At 42.7% G+C, this 15,535-nt stretch overlaps 1 protein-coding gene across 1 annotated transcript in view; it reads right to left on the reverse strand.

Moving 5' to 3' along the window:
• LOC103811718 (bromodomain adjacent to zinc finger domain protein 2B) overlaps positions 1-14,886 on the reverse strand; it is a gene marked incomplete at its 3' end in the record, with an annotated part of 37,950 nt that extends 23,064 nt beyond the window's left edge. The window contains exons 1-7 of the mRNA XM_009084707.1: positions 14,733-14,886; positions 7,692-7,853; positions 6,513-6,706; positions 5,336-5,536; positions 4,312-4,710; positions 1,499-2,099; positions 6-288 (exon numbers count right to left, since the gene is read on the reverse strand). Coding sequence (XP_009082955.1) covers positions 6-288; positions 1,499-2,099; positions 4,312-4,710; positions 5,336-5,536; positions 6,513-6,706; positions 7,692-7,853; positions 14,733-14,886 — 1,994 coding nt within the window. The remainder of the gene's footprint in view (positions 1-5; positions 289-1,498; positions 2,100-4,311; positions 4,711-5,335; positions 5,537-6,512; positions 6,707-7,691; positions 7,854-14,732) is intronic.
• Positions 14,887-15,535: the final 649 nt, after the last annotated feature.

Below are 15,535 nucleotides of genomic sequence, written 5' to 3' on the forward strand. Positions count from 1 at the left end.
TGCCTGGCGTCAGGGTGGAGGGAGCTGTCCCGAGGAACACTGCAGGCTGGGCCTCAGGGCATAAGGCAGCTGGTGCAGAGCTGGGGGGCTTGGCTACTTGGAGGTTAAGTGGGGTGGAATGAGCTGCAAGTCCCATGGAAGAACTCTTCACAGAGGAGGAACTTTTGTTCAGTTTCAACGGAGTTTTTTCTCCCTCAGTGTCTGTATCTGATTCATCTTGATCTTTATCATCCTCATCATCTTCCTCTTCAGACCCTTCTGTATCTGACTCAGAATTACTGTCAGACTCTGTTCAAAAAGAAGTGTGGCAAAAAGGCACATTATGACTTGATAGCTACTGGCAAATACGTTAAAGTTCTAACACTTGCAAAGTCTTTTGTCTTATTAAATATGCTTTTTTAATAACACCACCTGAGTATAAATAGAAGGTTATAATTAACTACCTAAGCTTTAAAATTACTACAGATATGACAGCATAAAATAATTCTGCCTGACAATGCACTGTTCCTTTGCATGGAAAGAGATGAATGACAGAAGCTGCACTACTTTAAGAGACTATTTACCCTAGAACAAGCTACAGCTACATCACTCCATGGAAACCAGGCAGCAGCTGGGCACTACCCCAGGAAGGGCATTTCACAGGGTGTGAAATCCACAGTGAAGAGGAAGAAAACAACAGAACTGGGTACAGGCTGAAGGTGTTAGAATCAGAACTATGGCAACCTGGGCAAAGGAAGAGTTAGAGCCAAGGAAAGGCAGGGTTAGGAATTAAAGATGGGCTAGAGCTGTGAGACAGAAGATTAGTACAGGGTGTGTAGATGAAAGGGGGAAGAGAATGATGAAGGTGGAGGCTGGACCCAAGAAATATCAGCACACAGGGGAGAAAGGAGTGACTGTGAATACAATCAACTCTCTAAAACAGGCCTTGCCACTCCAAATTGCTTCAGAGTCCTGGAAACAGCAGTCTGGACTGCAGCCCTTACAACTGTCCTAGTACTTGCTCACCAACTACTGAGGTTCTGAATGAGGAGCAGAAACACTTTTCTTGCCATTCCTGACAGTTTGAAGGCCTTTGTTTAGTCCCTCTCTGGTCAGGGAAGCCTGTTTTGCAGCCTGCCAGAATCACTAACCATCAACCAGCCTTAATCTCCATCCCCTCCTGAGCACCTCGTGACATCAGCAGTCCCTGAGCTGCAGGCTGGGTGTCCTGGTTTTAGCCAGGATGGGAAAGGAAGGTTCCTGACAGCCTTGCCAGAAGGCTGTGGAGCCACCTCACCAGGACAGCTGCCCAAGGATCAGAACACCCCAAAAATAACTTTGGATATGAGACAATGGGTGATGGGGAGATGTGTTACTTCCCAGGGTACCTGTAGGACACTGTGTGGGCCACTCTGGCCCAACACTTCCTACCCCTGCTTTAAAATATGGTGGGAAATGCATGTTTTCAAAACTCAAAAAATAAAAGTTTCTGCTTTTCCTATTAAAAAGGTTAAACCACCTGATTGGCTATCATCAGAATCATCATCTTCATCATCCTCATCTTCATCTTCGTCGTCGTCGTCATCATCATTGGAGTCGTCAGAGTCCTTACTGCTGGGGGCATCTGAGTCTGCCCCTCTGAACTGCTCCACCACCAGCTTTGCCGAGGGCAGGCGGTGCTGCGCTTTCCCCGCGTTATTGCTGACTGGCTTGTCCTTTCCTGACCCAGGTAACACAGGAGAGGTAGAGGGCACGGCGGGTGTCCGGTTACCGGCTGGCTTTTTCCCACACGCACTCAAGTTTACTGGCAAAGCAAAGGGGGCACTGCTAGGGATGGCTACACTCTCACTGAGCTTGGTCTGCGCTTTCGGTTTCGTGGTGAGTGCGAGAGGAGCCTCCTGGATGACGCTCTGAATAACTCCATTGGGTTGGTGATTACCTAAAAGTGCATTGGTCAGGAATGGGTTAGAATGGTTGTTTTCCAAGGATGTGAGTTTTTGATGAGCTGGTGAACTAGATGTTGGTTTGGGGCTTGACAAAGCTGCGATAACCTTCTTCAGGTTCTTAGATGATTCCTGTTTCTTTAGCTGAGCTGCTGGGAATGTCTGTTTGTATTGTTCCTAAAGAAATAAGAAGACAGAGGAATAAAATGTGGAGCTGTTTGTTTGGTTTGGTTTACTATTCAAGCAGGTGAACTCTAGGAAATTTTAACCAACTGCAAACTATTTAGTAGGTCAAAAGCAGGAACTAGCTACAACAGAAGAGATGAGTGTAACTACAAGTCACACAAGGCTTGGGTGATTTTTCACTGTAAATCAAGTGGGAAAGATGAATTGAACTCAGGATGAAGCTGATCCAAATTATGTAGGGAAGCTCTCTCACCTCTGCATTGCTCTAGACAGTGACTTTTATAAAGACCAGGCTTTTCATTAAGCATCTTGAAAAAAGAAACTTTTAGCAGGAGACTACTCTTGTGCACCAGCACAGAAATCCCCACTTACCACTGCAGGACACACAAATCTCCCTAGGGAATGTACAGCTACCTTTAATAACCTGTCCATCTGAAAGCACGAGGCAAATACAACACACTAGTGGCCACAATACTAGCAGAAGACTCTTGGCATAGAAAAATGCTGTTTGAAAAAAAAAAAAGGGGGGGGAAAGGTTTTACTCAGAAGTGCTGTGACATGCTGATTTTTTAACTGAAACAGTGGTACTTAAATGTCCTTCAGGTAAAACTTAATCAGTAGTGGCTCAGAAATGCATGTAAAGCTTACACTGTCTTTAGTATAAAGACTCTTCCAAAGGAAAAAACCCCCACCTTATCATCTTTGATGGAAAACATAATAAAACGGATAAAGATGGTACAGTTTAACTCAATTTTTCTAAACTAAATCAAACACAATACATTCCTGAAGTTACTAACATTCAAAAGTGAGTATAGAATTAGGTAAATCTCTAAAGTAACTATTCACACAGTGCATGTCTCCAGCAAAAGCTTCAGAGAAATCAAACCACTAAATGGGCAATCTATCACCAGCTAAAGACTCATAACCTCCACCTGAAAGCAGAAGCCTCTTCCAAAGGCAAAGATGTATGTTTTCATAACTGTGATTTATTTGGTCACTTCAGGTAAATTACAAGCTTATTTGAACTGTATGAAGTAACTGGGAATTGAAAACAAAAACTGTGTTTATCTTCTGATCTAGGAATAAAAAGTAAGTATGTTTCAGCCCTCACTGAGGCCTGACAGCTTGCTGTGAATCACAGTTCTTGTTACTCCTCCCCAATACTACTTGGTTTTAAACAAAATTTGAAAGCAATAAAATAACAGCTATGAAAATTGCCTCGGTAACTGTATTTTTTGTACATATATCCCAAGCCCCAGTGTTCATAACATGCTACATTTTAATTCTCCCCTAATCCTCACTCAATTCTAACTGAAATTTCACCACCGATCACCACAATCACTGTTAACAAAATAAACAAATGGAGAATCTAAAACAGTTGTTGAAAGCTGCACAACTGTTCAGACAGACACACACAAACACACTGTACAGTCCTGAACAGGAAAAAGGAAGATCAAATTGAGTGAGGGTGCTGAGGCTCTGGCACAGGTTGCCCAGAGCAGCTGTGGCTGCTCCATCCCTGGGAGTGTTCCAGGCCAGGTTGGATGGGCTTGGAGCAGCCTGGGCTGGTGGGAGGTGTCCCTGCCCAGGGCACAGGTGGGACTGGATGAGCTTTTAGGTTCCTTTAAGCCAAAAGGTTCTGGGATCCTATGAAAACTATTGCAATGGCCATATTGAGTTTTAACAGCTATCAGTGCATGAATATGTCTTTAAAGAGCAAACAAAACTCAAGGTTACACTGAGCATTCCTTTGATAAAAAGGCTTTCAGATACTTTGTTTAAGACCATGATTAAAAAGGGGATTTTAACTAGTTTGACCTATAATAATGAAATCCAACTTGATGAAAAGTGAAGCCCCGTTTACAGACCAGAGATGTGAAGTATTAAATCAACATTTGGACTGGAACTAGAAGCACAGGAAATATATCCAGGCTACATAATTTTCTCCCCGAGTACTTTTCTTATGTTGATATTCTGATTTTAGCTGCGTGTTGTCCTTAAGAGGTGCATGACCCACACAGTCTAGCTAACCTACACCATTCAGAAACACAGGTCAACTCTAAAAACACATAAACCTCCCAAACTGTGAAAAAACACATACTTATAATTTCAATACATTCTATGTCCAAGAGCCTGGAGGCACATCATTGCATGTTGTCAAGCAGCTAACACAGGTGACAAACAACCAAACCACTGAACTCACCCGTTTTGATCTTACATCGCTGGTCAAAGAGAGAGATTCTTCAGAGGTATTTTTATTCCCTGCTTTGAGTAGATCAGGGGAAGGAACTATGAGTTTTAAATAGGATTCCTTTTTGGCTTGATGTACCAAAGACAAAGGTTTCACATTAGGAACCAGTCCCGTAGACTGTATGACACTGGTGTGTTTGTTCACAGATTCCTCCTTTGCCTGAGAGCTTTGGAAAATAAAGGGAAGCTGCTGTGACAAAACCTGAGGCTGCTTCTGCTGGGACTGGAATGATGAGTGAGTCTGGGAATCAGACACAAGAGGTATCTGCTGGTGTGTTCTTTTTTCTTGGGACTTTTCATGTGGTTTCTGTCCATCAGTTTTTGTATCTGTGACACCACTATGCATTAGCACCTGCAAAATATGTATTTTTGACTGTTCATTACATAAGCTAGAGATCCTTTTAAAAACACAAAGCATATGATCAGTCTCCACCAAACAATCACACTATTCTTGGCAGTGGATGAACAATAATATTTTTTAAATCAGTCTTGTAATACATTTATTGTTAAGGGTTGGTTTTCCCCCAGAGAAGGAGCATTAAACCACGGTTGTTCTAATGTGCATTTTTGACTCTAAACCTAACAGGATACCCATGACTCCAATCTTCTTCTCCTGCCTACCAGGGAAGCAAAACCTCCACCAGGAAAAAAAGCCACTGCAAAGCAATATCCATAAAGACATTTCCAAAGCACTATCAGCACACAGTACTTAATTTCTTTACCTTTCCTACCTCACACAGAAACAGCAGACAACCAACTGTTAAGCTCTCAGCCTGTAAAGAACAATGCACAGGCATGCAGGCACACAAAGGAAGCAAAACAAACCAACCACAAACAGAAAACCCTGAAGCAAACCTACAAAGAGTATTCTTAGCATGTATCAATGTGCAGTTAAATAACTGCTCACAGATGCAAACAGGACAACTGGTCACAGTTTGCAGTGACAAGACTGTGAGCAGCACAGTGAGGTGTTATACCTTGTTCTTGCTTTTGTGATGTGCTTCGTTTTCAGAATCAGATTCATCATCTTCACTCTCTTCAGCACTCTGGTCCTCCTCCTCCTCTTCATCCTCCTCTAGGTCATCAGAGTCACTACTACTAATGCCCTCGCTCGAGGTGTCTGAAGAGGAGCCTGAATCACTGTCACTGGAGCTTTCCACTGCTTTTTTTCTGGGCTTCTACCAGGAAGATGAATTCTTTATTAATGGCTCAGCTTTAATCTGTTACATCATCTTATTATTATACATAATCTATGAAACAAAGAGCAGTGAGACTGTGGAGTAAAGTGATCTGCAATCCTTGAACACAACTGACTCTGCAGAAGACTAAAGGGAAAGTGCTTCACAAGATGAGGAAAATTAAAAGCTGGTCACAAAGTGCCAAGTGTTTAGAAAGTGCTTCACAAGATGAGGAAAATGAAAAGCTGGTCACAAAGTGCCAAGTGTTTTCCTGACCACAGGCATTGAGAGAACACTTGGCATCACTACATTCCAAAGCAATACACCATTTCCTGTGGTTTGATTAAATAGTTTTGATTCCAAAAGTGGCAAAGTTCTTGAAAAGTGCTTAGGTCAGAATATAAGGAGGTTTACTAAGTCACTGAGATTACTCATGTCTTTCATATTAGACGGCTAAGATTTTAAGCTGAAACATAGCCACTAAAAATACTTTTTTCTTCTGATAAATACGAAATTACTTCCATAAAAACATTTTTCTTTTAATGTCTAAAACCTTCATCTTGTTTTTGCAAGTTACATGAAAACATAATTACATTAAAATACAGACTTTATAATGTTATAACACCAATATTTATACCATAATATAATAATATCCAATATTGGTGTTAAAATAATATACTTACATAATTAGATAAATTAAACAAAACATGATGCTGCATACAGCCATTAATCAGGGGAATTAGTGCCAACGGTAACTTTTGGTTCCCAAATATGTCAAAAAACAATTTTAAAAAATCCCAAAGGCCAACACAAAACCCCCTACAGAGACAAGAGCACAGATCTTGCTCCAATAAATAAGAAGAATCCAAAACACTTTGTACTGGGAAAGAATACTTAAAAATGCTGATGTGCACAGTCGTAACACTTATCGTGTCCAGTCCCTGTCCAAATCTTAAGTTTCTTCCTGTGTATTTACCTTGTCCTTGATTTTGTCAGCCCTGGTGTCCAGAAGCTGCACTTTGCTTTGCTCCTGGTTGTACTTGCGTGCTCCTGCTGCCGAGGGCACAGCCTTCACCTGTGCTGCCGACGCGGCCGTGCTGGTGGAGAGCGCGGAGGAGGTCACAGCAGACATCGCAGTGGTGCTGTTCCCATTCACTGATCCATTTATACCTGCAGATGACAGATTTTCAGCGACACTTGAAATAAATCCAAAGCAGCAGATACCTCGTTGAGATGCTCCAGTCACACTAACCTAAGCTTCCGTAACAAGACACTACACTGTCTGCAGGTTACTCCCCACATACACTAAAAATTTGCTGTTAGTTTGATCTGGAGTTACTTTAGTTTACACATACAGAGCACACATGACTTAAAGGGCAAACACAGTTAATGTTATAAGAGGTGTGGGGGGAGAAAACAACCTGAAATTGTCCATTTGTAAGTCTGAACTTCAAGGGATCCACAAGGACCATCAAGTCCAACTCCTGACCCCTCAGGGAACAACCTGAAGTTATCTACAGATCTAAGAGCATGGTCCCAATGCTTCCTGAGCACAGACAGGTGAGCCTGCTCACCTCTCCAGAGCAGCTTTACACCACCCCTGACACCTTCCCACCACACACCGAGAGGTCAGACCAGCACCTCCTCTCCATCCCTCTGGGGCAGCCATGGACAGGGACAAGGTCACCCTCAGCCTCCTTTCCCCCAGGCTGAGCAGACCTAGCATCAAACACCAAACCCATCTATCTCCCATCTTCCAGATGTGCAGTGGTACATAAACCACTGGCCTGAGTGCAGGAAAAGGCTGTGCCATAGGCTCCCAGTGAGTCCCTGCCAGCCTTCCCTCCCCTCCCTCCGTGCCCTGGCAAACAGCGGCACACGGGAACGGTGTTGGCTCTGCACCTACAAACTCTCCTAAACACACCACAAACTTTGAGAAAAAACCTTTCCCCACTACTCAGACAAACTCCCTGAGGGAAAAGTGGGGGGAAGCATTAGTGGAAGTCTTTCATTCCTGAGAGCCTCGTGCTCAGCTGCAGAACCAGAGCTACACAACTCTTCAGGAATGGGAAGGACGGGCAGAGGGAGTGCTCAAACTCCACATCATCCTGCACGAAGCTCAGTGTGACTGTCCTCCTGCCAGCCCAGCCATTACCTTTGTCCGTGCTGCTCCGAGCGCCCTTTCCTGCAGCCCTGGAGTGGAACGAGGAGGGATCATGGTTCTGTGCAGGAGGTGCAAACAGGGGAGGAATTCCCAAGAGCGGAGGGAAAAAAGCTGCCCCGGGACGAGAGTGTGTGTCTGCTGTTCGCCACCACTCTGCACCACAAAGGAAACAAAAACACACTTCAGTCCCTCTGATGACATATTCAAACATTTCGGTATTATTGCTGTGCATAATCTAGAGCAGGGTTACTCGATCTAGAAATAAGAACAAAACAGAGCAGTCAGGAACCTCTCAAACGACACATATATCCTGCAGCAGCTCTGGTCTCCAGTCACTACAGCCATCCTGGTACAGACTGCAGTGCACTTCTATTTCAGTCATTCTGAAAATAAATACTTAATAGAAAGGTATGTGACACGGAGCACCCCAAAACGAAAGTGCTAGTCTGATGAACAGAGTCAGTATGCACTGATCACCCCCGAGCACCCCAAAATGAAAGTGCTAGTCTGATAAACAGAGTCAGTATGCACTGATCACCCCTGAACTTTCACTATTACCTCAGCAGGCTTCCTACACCAGAACTGTGAAACAGCAGCTCTCAGCCACCTCTGCAATCTCAGTCTCCAAGGCCTCCACCACAAAACCACACCTGAAGCATGAGAAGACCTATCAAACAGAGCAATCACTAGCTACTCTACAGTAATTCTGTAGCCACTCCAAAAGGTTTCTACCTGGAGCTTGACACTGGATCAGGAAAAAAGCAGCCTCTATTTATTTCTGCAGCATCTCAAACGCCTCAGTGCCACTGGTGCCTCATGTCTAGGGCTGGGAGGTTGGCTGACAGGATGAAGGTGAGACATGATGAAGAGGGGAAGAAACCCAACAGGGCTAGATGACCTGGATTGTAAAAATCACTTGTAAAATGTAATCATAGATGGAGTTTTGCATCCCTTAATAAGGACAGTGAATCTAACACAGAAAGGAAAAGAAGTGCAAAGGAAAATGACCAGGCAAGAGACCAGAAAGAAGTAAAAAGAGAGCTTACTTGAGCTGCTACACATCTGGAAGGCTGGGGAAGGGCAGCACAGAAAAGAGCAGGCATAGTACAGCCAGGCAGGACAGGGCAAGCATTTAAAACAAAGGACCAGAAATTTCATAATCCTGGTAAAGGAAATTTTGCAGAAGCTTCAGAGCTGAACTTCAACTTTTGGGACAGCCTGAACACAAGGATGCAAGACAAATCCTGGAATTCCAGGGCTGTAAAAGCATACATACCCAGAAGAACAAAATAGCTGCTACTAGAGAGAAACAGCAGGAAAAGACTTGACACTGAAGCACAGTAAGTTCTTTGGTGCCATGCTCTGATATAAAGAGCAGCATGCCAAAAAGCACAGTGGGAGAAAGACCAAGCACTCCCTGTTTTCCAAGAGACTCACACAGTCACCAAAGGCCTCTGCAAACCAACCACACCTCTGAGGACTTTTACACAGAAACCATTACCTGGCCTTGTTTGCTAATCCTACTTCTCCTCTGGATGTTTCAAACGCTATTACTGTGTTTGTGTATACAATGGATGACTGGAACCATGTCCTGCCTGCAGCACCTCATCATGCCAGGTGTCAGGAACACGAGGGCATTCGCTAGGATTCTTCCTTTATTGGCAACTACAAGGCAACAGAACAGGAATATTGCACACACAGTGCAGGGAAATTCCTGCTATTCAATTCAAATTTCTGGTTCAGGTACCTTTCTTCCCTGCTCCAAACCAAGAATGGATTTGCACTTACCTCCACTGTTGCTAACTTCTGCAAGTGATGCACACAGTATATTTCTTTATGCTTTTGACCTGAGTTTAAAGCATTGTATTTCAGTTCTATGTATGCTCAACTTGGTTCAAAGGCCTTTAACTTCAGTTTGTAAACTACCACAACATGTAAAATAATACCCCGACCAACCCAAAGCTCATTTCTGTATCTCCTTCTCTCACAGACCACAGTGGAGATTGCTAGTGATACTGAGGAGCAGCACTGCATCACAAGGTTTCATAGACCTTTGAAGACAGAGCAAGTTAAAACAACCTTTGAGATTCTTCACCAACTTTCTTCACCACACACACAAAAAGAGTAGGTAACTTATTACTGTGGCTTTTTTCAGGAAGTACACTGTGTGTACCTCAGCCATCCCCTGATGTGCCTGGAAAGAAGAAGCTATTGGTTTTAAAATGTGCATTTTAAAACACAAAGAAACAAAACAAAGGCAAAATGGAAGCAAAGTCTCCTTAATTTTTCCTATTTTAGTGTTTGCTCTTCAAGTTACTAACTTACCTCAGACACGTTCTGCATAGCTAAATGTCATATTAAGCCTCACCCCTTAACATTCTTGGCTTACTTCAAATAGGGTAAATATTTTTGAGCACAGCTTTTGAAATTCTCCTACCACTGCACAGACAAATGGCTGAAAGCATTACTCCAAAGGGCAACACACATTTCAGCAATGCTGGTCTCTTAGTAACAAGGCATGATAACTGTGAATGCCTTTGTTAATATTAATGAACTTCAGGGTGCAATACAATCTTCTCAAAGAGCTAAAAAGGAGTAAGTACTTAAACAACGCCTTAAAACACCGACATCAATGCTCCAACCAGCAGAAATACAGAAATAATGTGGTATTTCTAACAATGCTAAGGGCACTCCACCTTACACAGCAGAGCTGAGAACTTCCTGAGGTGCCAGAGATTACTGTGCATTGCCCTCCTCTCTCTGCTGTCCTTTAATCATTACAGAGGCAGCAGAGTTTGCCTTCCACATGCCTTGCAACAGCCAGTAAGTCTCCCAAGTTCCTTGTACACATGATTTCTTAGTACTGCCTCAGTGTAAAAAGCTGAAAAGCATGGAAAGGCTGGGAATTGTTTATACACACATAACATCACTCACTATGGCTGGTTTGAAAAACAAAACCCGTCATATGCATAAACATGAGGAATAGCTGCTCATTTAAAAGCAGAGGAAAGCACTGGCTATCTCATCACAGCACCTCAAAACACAGAGGCACTTAACAAACTCTGAATATGCTCTCACAGAACAAAACACACAGGTAACAAACATTTGCCAGGACTCATTCTTTAACTTTCCTTCACAAATCACAGGTTCAAAGAAGATACACTTGGACTAATTTTCTAAAAAAAGAGGAAATGTATAAAAGGGATTGACTAAACTGCACACTACTGAGGAAGCTGATACCCAAATTAGGCACAAACACTGCAGATGATTAACTCTGAGCAGTCAGGATTTAAGGAACATACACAGAGCACTGACCTACTAAACTGTGCTACACAAAGTGTGAATGACATGGTAACTCTCACTGAGGCTTCCTTTAGTGCAGGAACTACCAGGTGCTCGATGGGAATGAAATTACTTGAGTGTTTGATTACAGTGCTTTCCCTTTAATCTCCAATATGCAAAAAACAATGCACAGAAATGGTTTGTCTTTCAGTGATGTTTCTACTAACTCCATCCTGTAAAAATAAAGGTAAAATATGAAAATGTTCACTTCTGGGGTATTACTATCATCATCACACTCCTGTCCTTAAAAAAGAGTTTAGCCAGTGCCTGGACCAGTTTGCACAGTGGACTGCAAACACTCAGAAAGAAATCAGGTAATAATATGAAGCAGGAAATCTAAACCAAGCTGGTGCTGTGTTCAAATGATGGCACTACAGATTGCTTCTCAGGGGTATGTAAAACGGACAGCAAAATTCAGATGTAATGAAAATCTTAACACTGAGTTCCAAAAGGTGAGAAATTCTGGCATAGATGGTGTAACACTGAGTGCTCTGTTAGCATCAGAACTGGCAATTAATTGTACTCTGCTGCTGTTCACATCTTTGTGCTTAATCTGCATCTTCTTTAATATTACCATCCCATTCTCCCTCAACATTCTGTTGTACATTCCACAAAGTGCAATCACCACTTGGTTTTTATATACCCATTTCAATTTTGCTATGGTCACTTAGCATCTCGAATCCTTAAAATCTCAGCAAGTCAACAAATATCCACAAGCCTCAGATGAAAAATTTGACAAACCCAAGGACTGGAAAAAAGCCTTAGCAAAATAGAAAATTGTTGACACAGTTTGACATTTTAGGCACTGAAGCTGATCCTTCTCGACAGTTATTTGGGAAGCCACAATGTCATCTGCATATAAATACTGAGGCACAAAAATAGCTCGTCCTGAAAACAAAATAAAACTCTTTGCTACTGTAAATCAGAACAGCAAATGTAAAATTACAGACTGTCCAAGCAAATCAATCCTGTGACTTTGTGCATTTATGCCCACAATTCTAAAACCATTCTGAGTCTCACTTAAAGAGAAACAGGGAACTCCAAAAAGGCTGAAGATTGTTGGTTTGACAGAAGCAGCTTCTGCTTTGAGTAAAAATATTTTTTTTCTTTTTGTTATTTAATAAAAAGTTTCTGAACTTCCTTTTTCACAAATTAAGAACGAAGAACCTTTCAGGTCTGGCAGTACCAAAACAATACAGCTCCACTGTTTGGCTTTGAACAGATTCACACACAGGTATTACTGCCCCTCAGAAAGACAAAACACTGAATTATGGTTTCATTTACTGATCTGAGAAAAGGCTGTTGATTTATATTCTTCCAAGGTTGCTAACATTCTCGTGAGGGTGAATTTAAACCTCTTTCCAGAGTCAATTTGCTTTTCCAATGCACCTTCTTATTTTCAGCAATGGGTGAATAAGAAGAAAGCAAGTAAAGTATCTGTTTACTTGATTAGAATGCTTCAATTATTCAGCAACTAGTGCTGTATTAACCAATTAAACTAGCAGTATGTGATATATCCCATAATGGTTTCACACAGGTGCTTTGTCTTTTTGACCTGGGAATATGCCAAAATAATTTATTTGCAGTCTAATCTCCCTGGCAAAGCATAAAGACTCCCAGTCCTAACTCACCATGTACTGTGGGGCCTGACAGGGTATGCAATCAAGTTTATTGCAGAGACTACTTAATAGACTATTGATTGCTGCAAGGAAAATAAAGAGATGAATTGGAATAAATAGAACCTCTCTAATCTAATGCATAGATTAAGATGCTTTTACTTTCTCTTAGTAAGAACAATTGCTCATTCTTAAAAAATTACTTTATTACATACTAGAGAAATGCATTTTTTAATGTGAAGATAATTTAATTATCAGACTGAGACTGAAAGATGTTGCTGGGTCTTTTAAATCTCACAGAAGTGAAAAACCACTCAGTGCAGGAACAGGCTAGTGTACTCCTCCATCCTGGCTCCAGAGCACCTTGTAATTTCAAGACTCAATGAAGTTGCCACTCCAGCCATAGGTCATTCATGAGAGAAGAGCCTTTGGCTGGCTGACAGCATGAACACTCCTGAGAATCCCTAGGACAGCGATCCAACAGTAACCATAGTGCACCGTGTCAGCAGAGAAACAGATATACTCATAAATAAAACTGATGGGACAGTACTGATAGCAAACACCATTCCAGCTTGGTTTTAGGAAGACAAACTGTCCTTGACAAAGTATCTATGTTCTTAAACACCAGATGCAGTCAGGCAAAGGACCTGACCATCAAAACAACGGATACTGGGAATTACTATCAGTCCTTATAACTATTAGCTATCAGACAGAAATGAAACCTTTTTTTTAAATCAAAGTTGAGGCTACAGTTTTTAAAATTCCTTAAGAACTCCCTGGGTTTTCTAATGAGCAACAAAACTGACAGGTTTGTATTTTTATTACATTATTCATTTTATTCAGCCTTACCATATCTCGGTAGAGCAAATACAGATCCTATTTTTATACATGACATTACAGGACATACAAAAGCACATGCTGTAACACCTACAAAGCAAAGGCAGCAAGGAGAGGTAAAGGAGTCACAGAAACCCCCAGGCTGGGGCTGCACATTTTTGGCCACGCGCAAAGAACTCCTGCTGCATTCTGGGCACCACCAGAGGACCGTTACCTGGCACTGGGCTAATGGACAGAGATAATCATTTTGGAGTTGAATTTGTACTGGGGCACTGAAAAATAAGACATGCTGTTACCTGTCCTGAAACAGTTTAAGTTAAGAACTTTTCGGGCTGATTTTAGAGAAATTATAACAGCTAAGATGTAACTCAAAGTACAAAGACATTCTGGTTTCTCTTTTTCTTCCCAGGGCAGGTGCAAATGAACAATTGTAGGATGTAGTAGGGCACTGGGAATCTATTGATTCTGTAGTGTCAGGACAGAAGAGTTTTTCAGTTTGGATAATATCCTTTTGCTCACTCTACTGCAAGAACCAAGTTCATTCTGAGAGCAGTGGATTACCACGAACTTAAGCTGAAAAAACTTCCTATTTACTACCTATCTTACAAGAACCAGCCTAACGAAAATAAGATCTGTTCTCCAAGAGTGAAGAGACAGACAGTGTGGAAGAGTCAGTTACCATTTCTTGTTGTGCAAATGACATATGCATCATTCAGTTAAAATACGAGTTTCATTCACAAGAATGAGATTCTTGCATGGAGAAATCTTCCACATATGTTTCTGATTCAAGACAAGATGTTTCACTCTACTCAAGACTATCCAAGACCATGACATTATGAAATTCACCTTTTCAGTCTCAAGTTCCATTAGAAGCAGCTATTCCTCCAAATACATCAGCACAGGTTAGGCCTGAATGCTGAGAACATCATGTACACTCAAGCAGTTGATAGTGGTGTTGGGTTTGCTAGATCAGCCCTTGATCTGAACCTTGCTTTCAAGGCAGCCTTGCAAACTGTGATTGTTTTCCACATTTTCAATAGGCAATTTTAAATTCACTTCATTCCTTCAATAAATAAGTACTACGTGAAATGTACTCACAGGAAACAAGCGTCGCTTAGCAACCCCAAGAACCCTCTGACGCATCTGTGCAACCTTATTACATCTGACTCGTAATAACAATTACACGTGTTGACAAACACTAGAATTCCATCGCAGCATAGAACTGAGTCACTCTTACCACACGTGCTGACTGTGGAGCTCAGTGCTGCAGCTCCAGGGGAAAGGCCACCCCTGGACGCCTCCGGAGCCACCGACGGCGCCGACACCGCTGGAGTGGAAGCAGCTGCAGCAGAGGAGGCTGATGATGCTGATAACCTCTCCCCAGACTCCATGTCTGCAAGAGAGAACACAAACATCTGTCTTCTGCGGCAGGAACCGACACCACAAGGGGCTACAGGAGTGTCTGTGCTGACTGTGCCTCAGGATCTGCACCGAATGCACCAGAGGCTCCTACAAGACCTTCACACGAGAGGAACATCCCATGAAGCAGCATCCAGGGAACTCAGCACAGCAGTAAGGCAAGCGAGTGGTGCTGTTCAGAGTTATATGCCTACAGCCTCAGCCCCGGGCAGAGCCAGCCCACAGCTCTGCTCTGCTGTGCCCATCCCTCCTAGCTCCATCCCCTGCTGCATGTTCTAGCCTCCTCCTAGGGCAGCAGCAGCTCTGCTCTTCTGCTGCTCCTGCCCAGACCAGCGGATGGACCCTGGGCCTGACACGTCCCATTCTTTGGCCTGACCCTGTGACCTGCAGTGTCCAGATCCCGTGGGACTGTGCTGGAGCCAGGAAAAGCCCTGACTGTGCCATCCTCAACTGCCAGCCTGTCCTGCTCCTGCTGCTCCCTGAAACCACCAGCCTTAAAGGACCTGGAATGTGGGCCACGAAGTCTCTACCTACACTCCCAATTTAAGGGAAGACCCAGTAGTTATGTTGAGATAGCATAAATATAAGAACTCCTGTAAGCTTCTAGGGGGTTTTTTGTTT

Source organism: Acanthisitta chloris, unplaced genomic scaffold, assembly GCF_000695815.1.
Source record: "Acanthisitta chloris isolate BGI_N310 unplaced genomic scaffold, ASM69581v1 scaffold3471, whole genome shotgun sequence".
Classification (NCBI taxonomy): Eukaryota; Metazoa; Chordata; class Aves; order Passeriformes; family Acanthisittidae; genus Acanthisitta; species Acanthisitta chloris.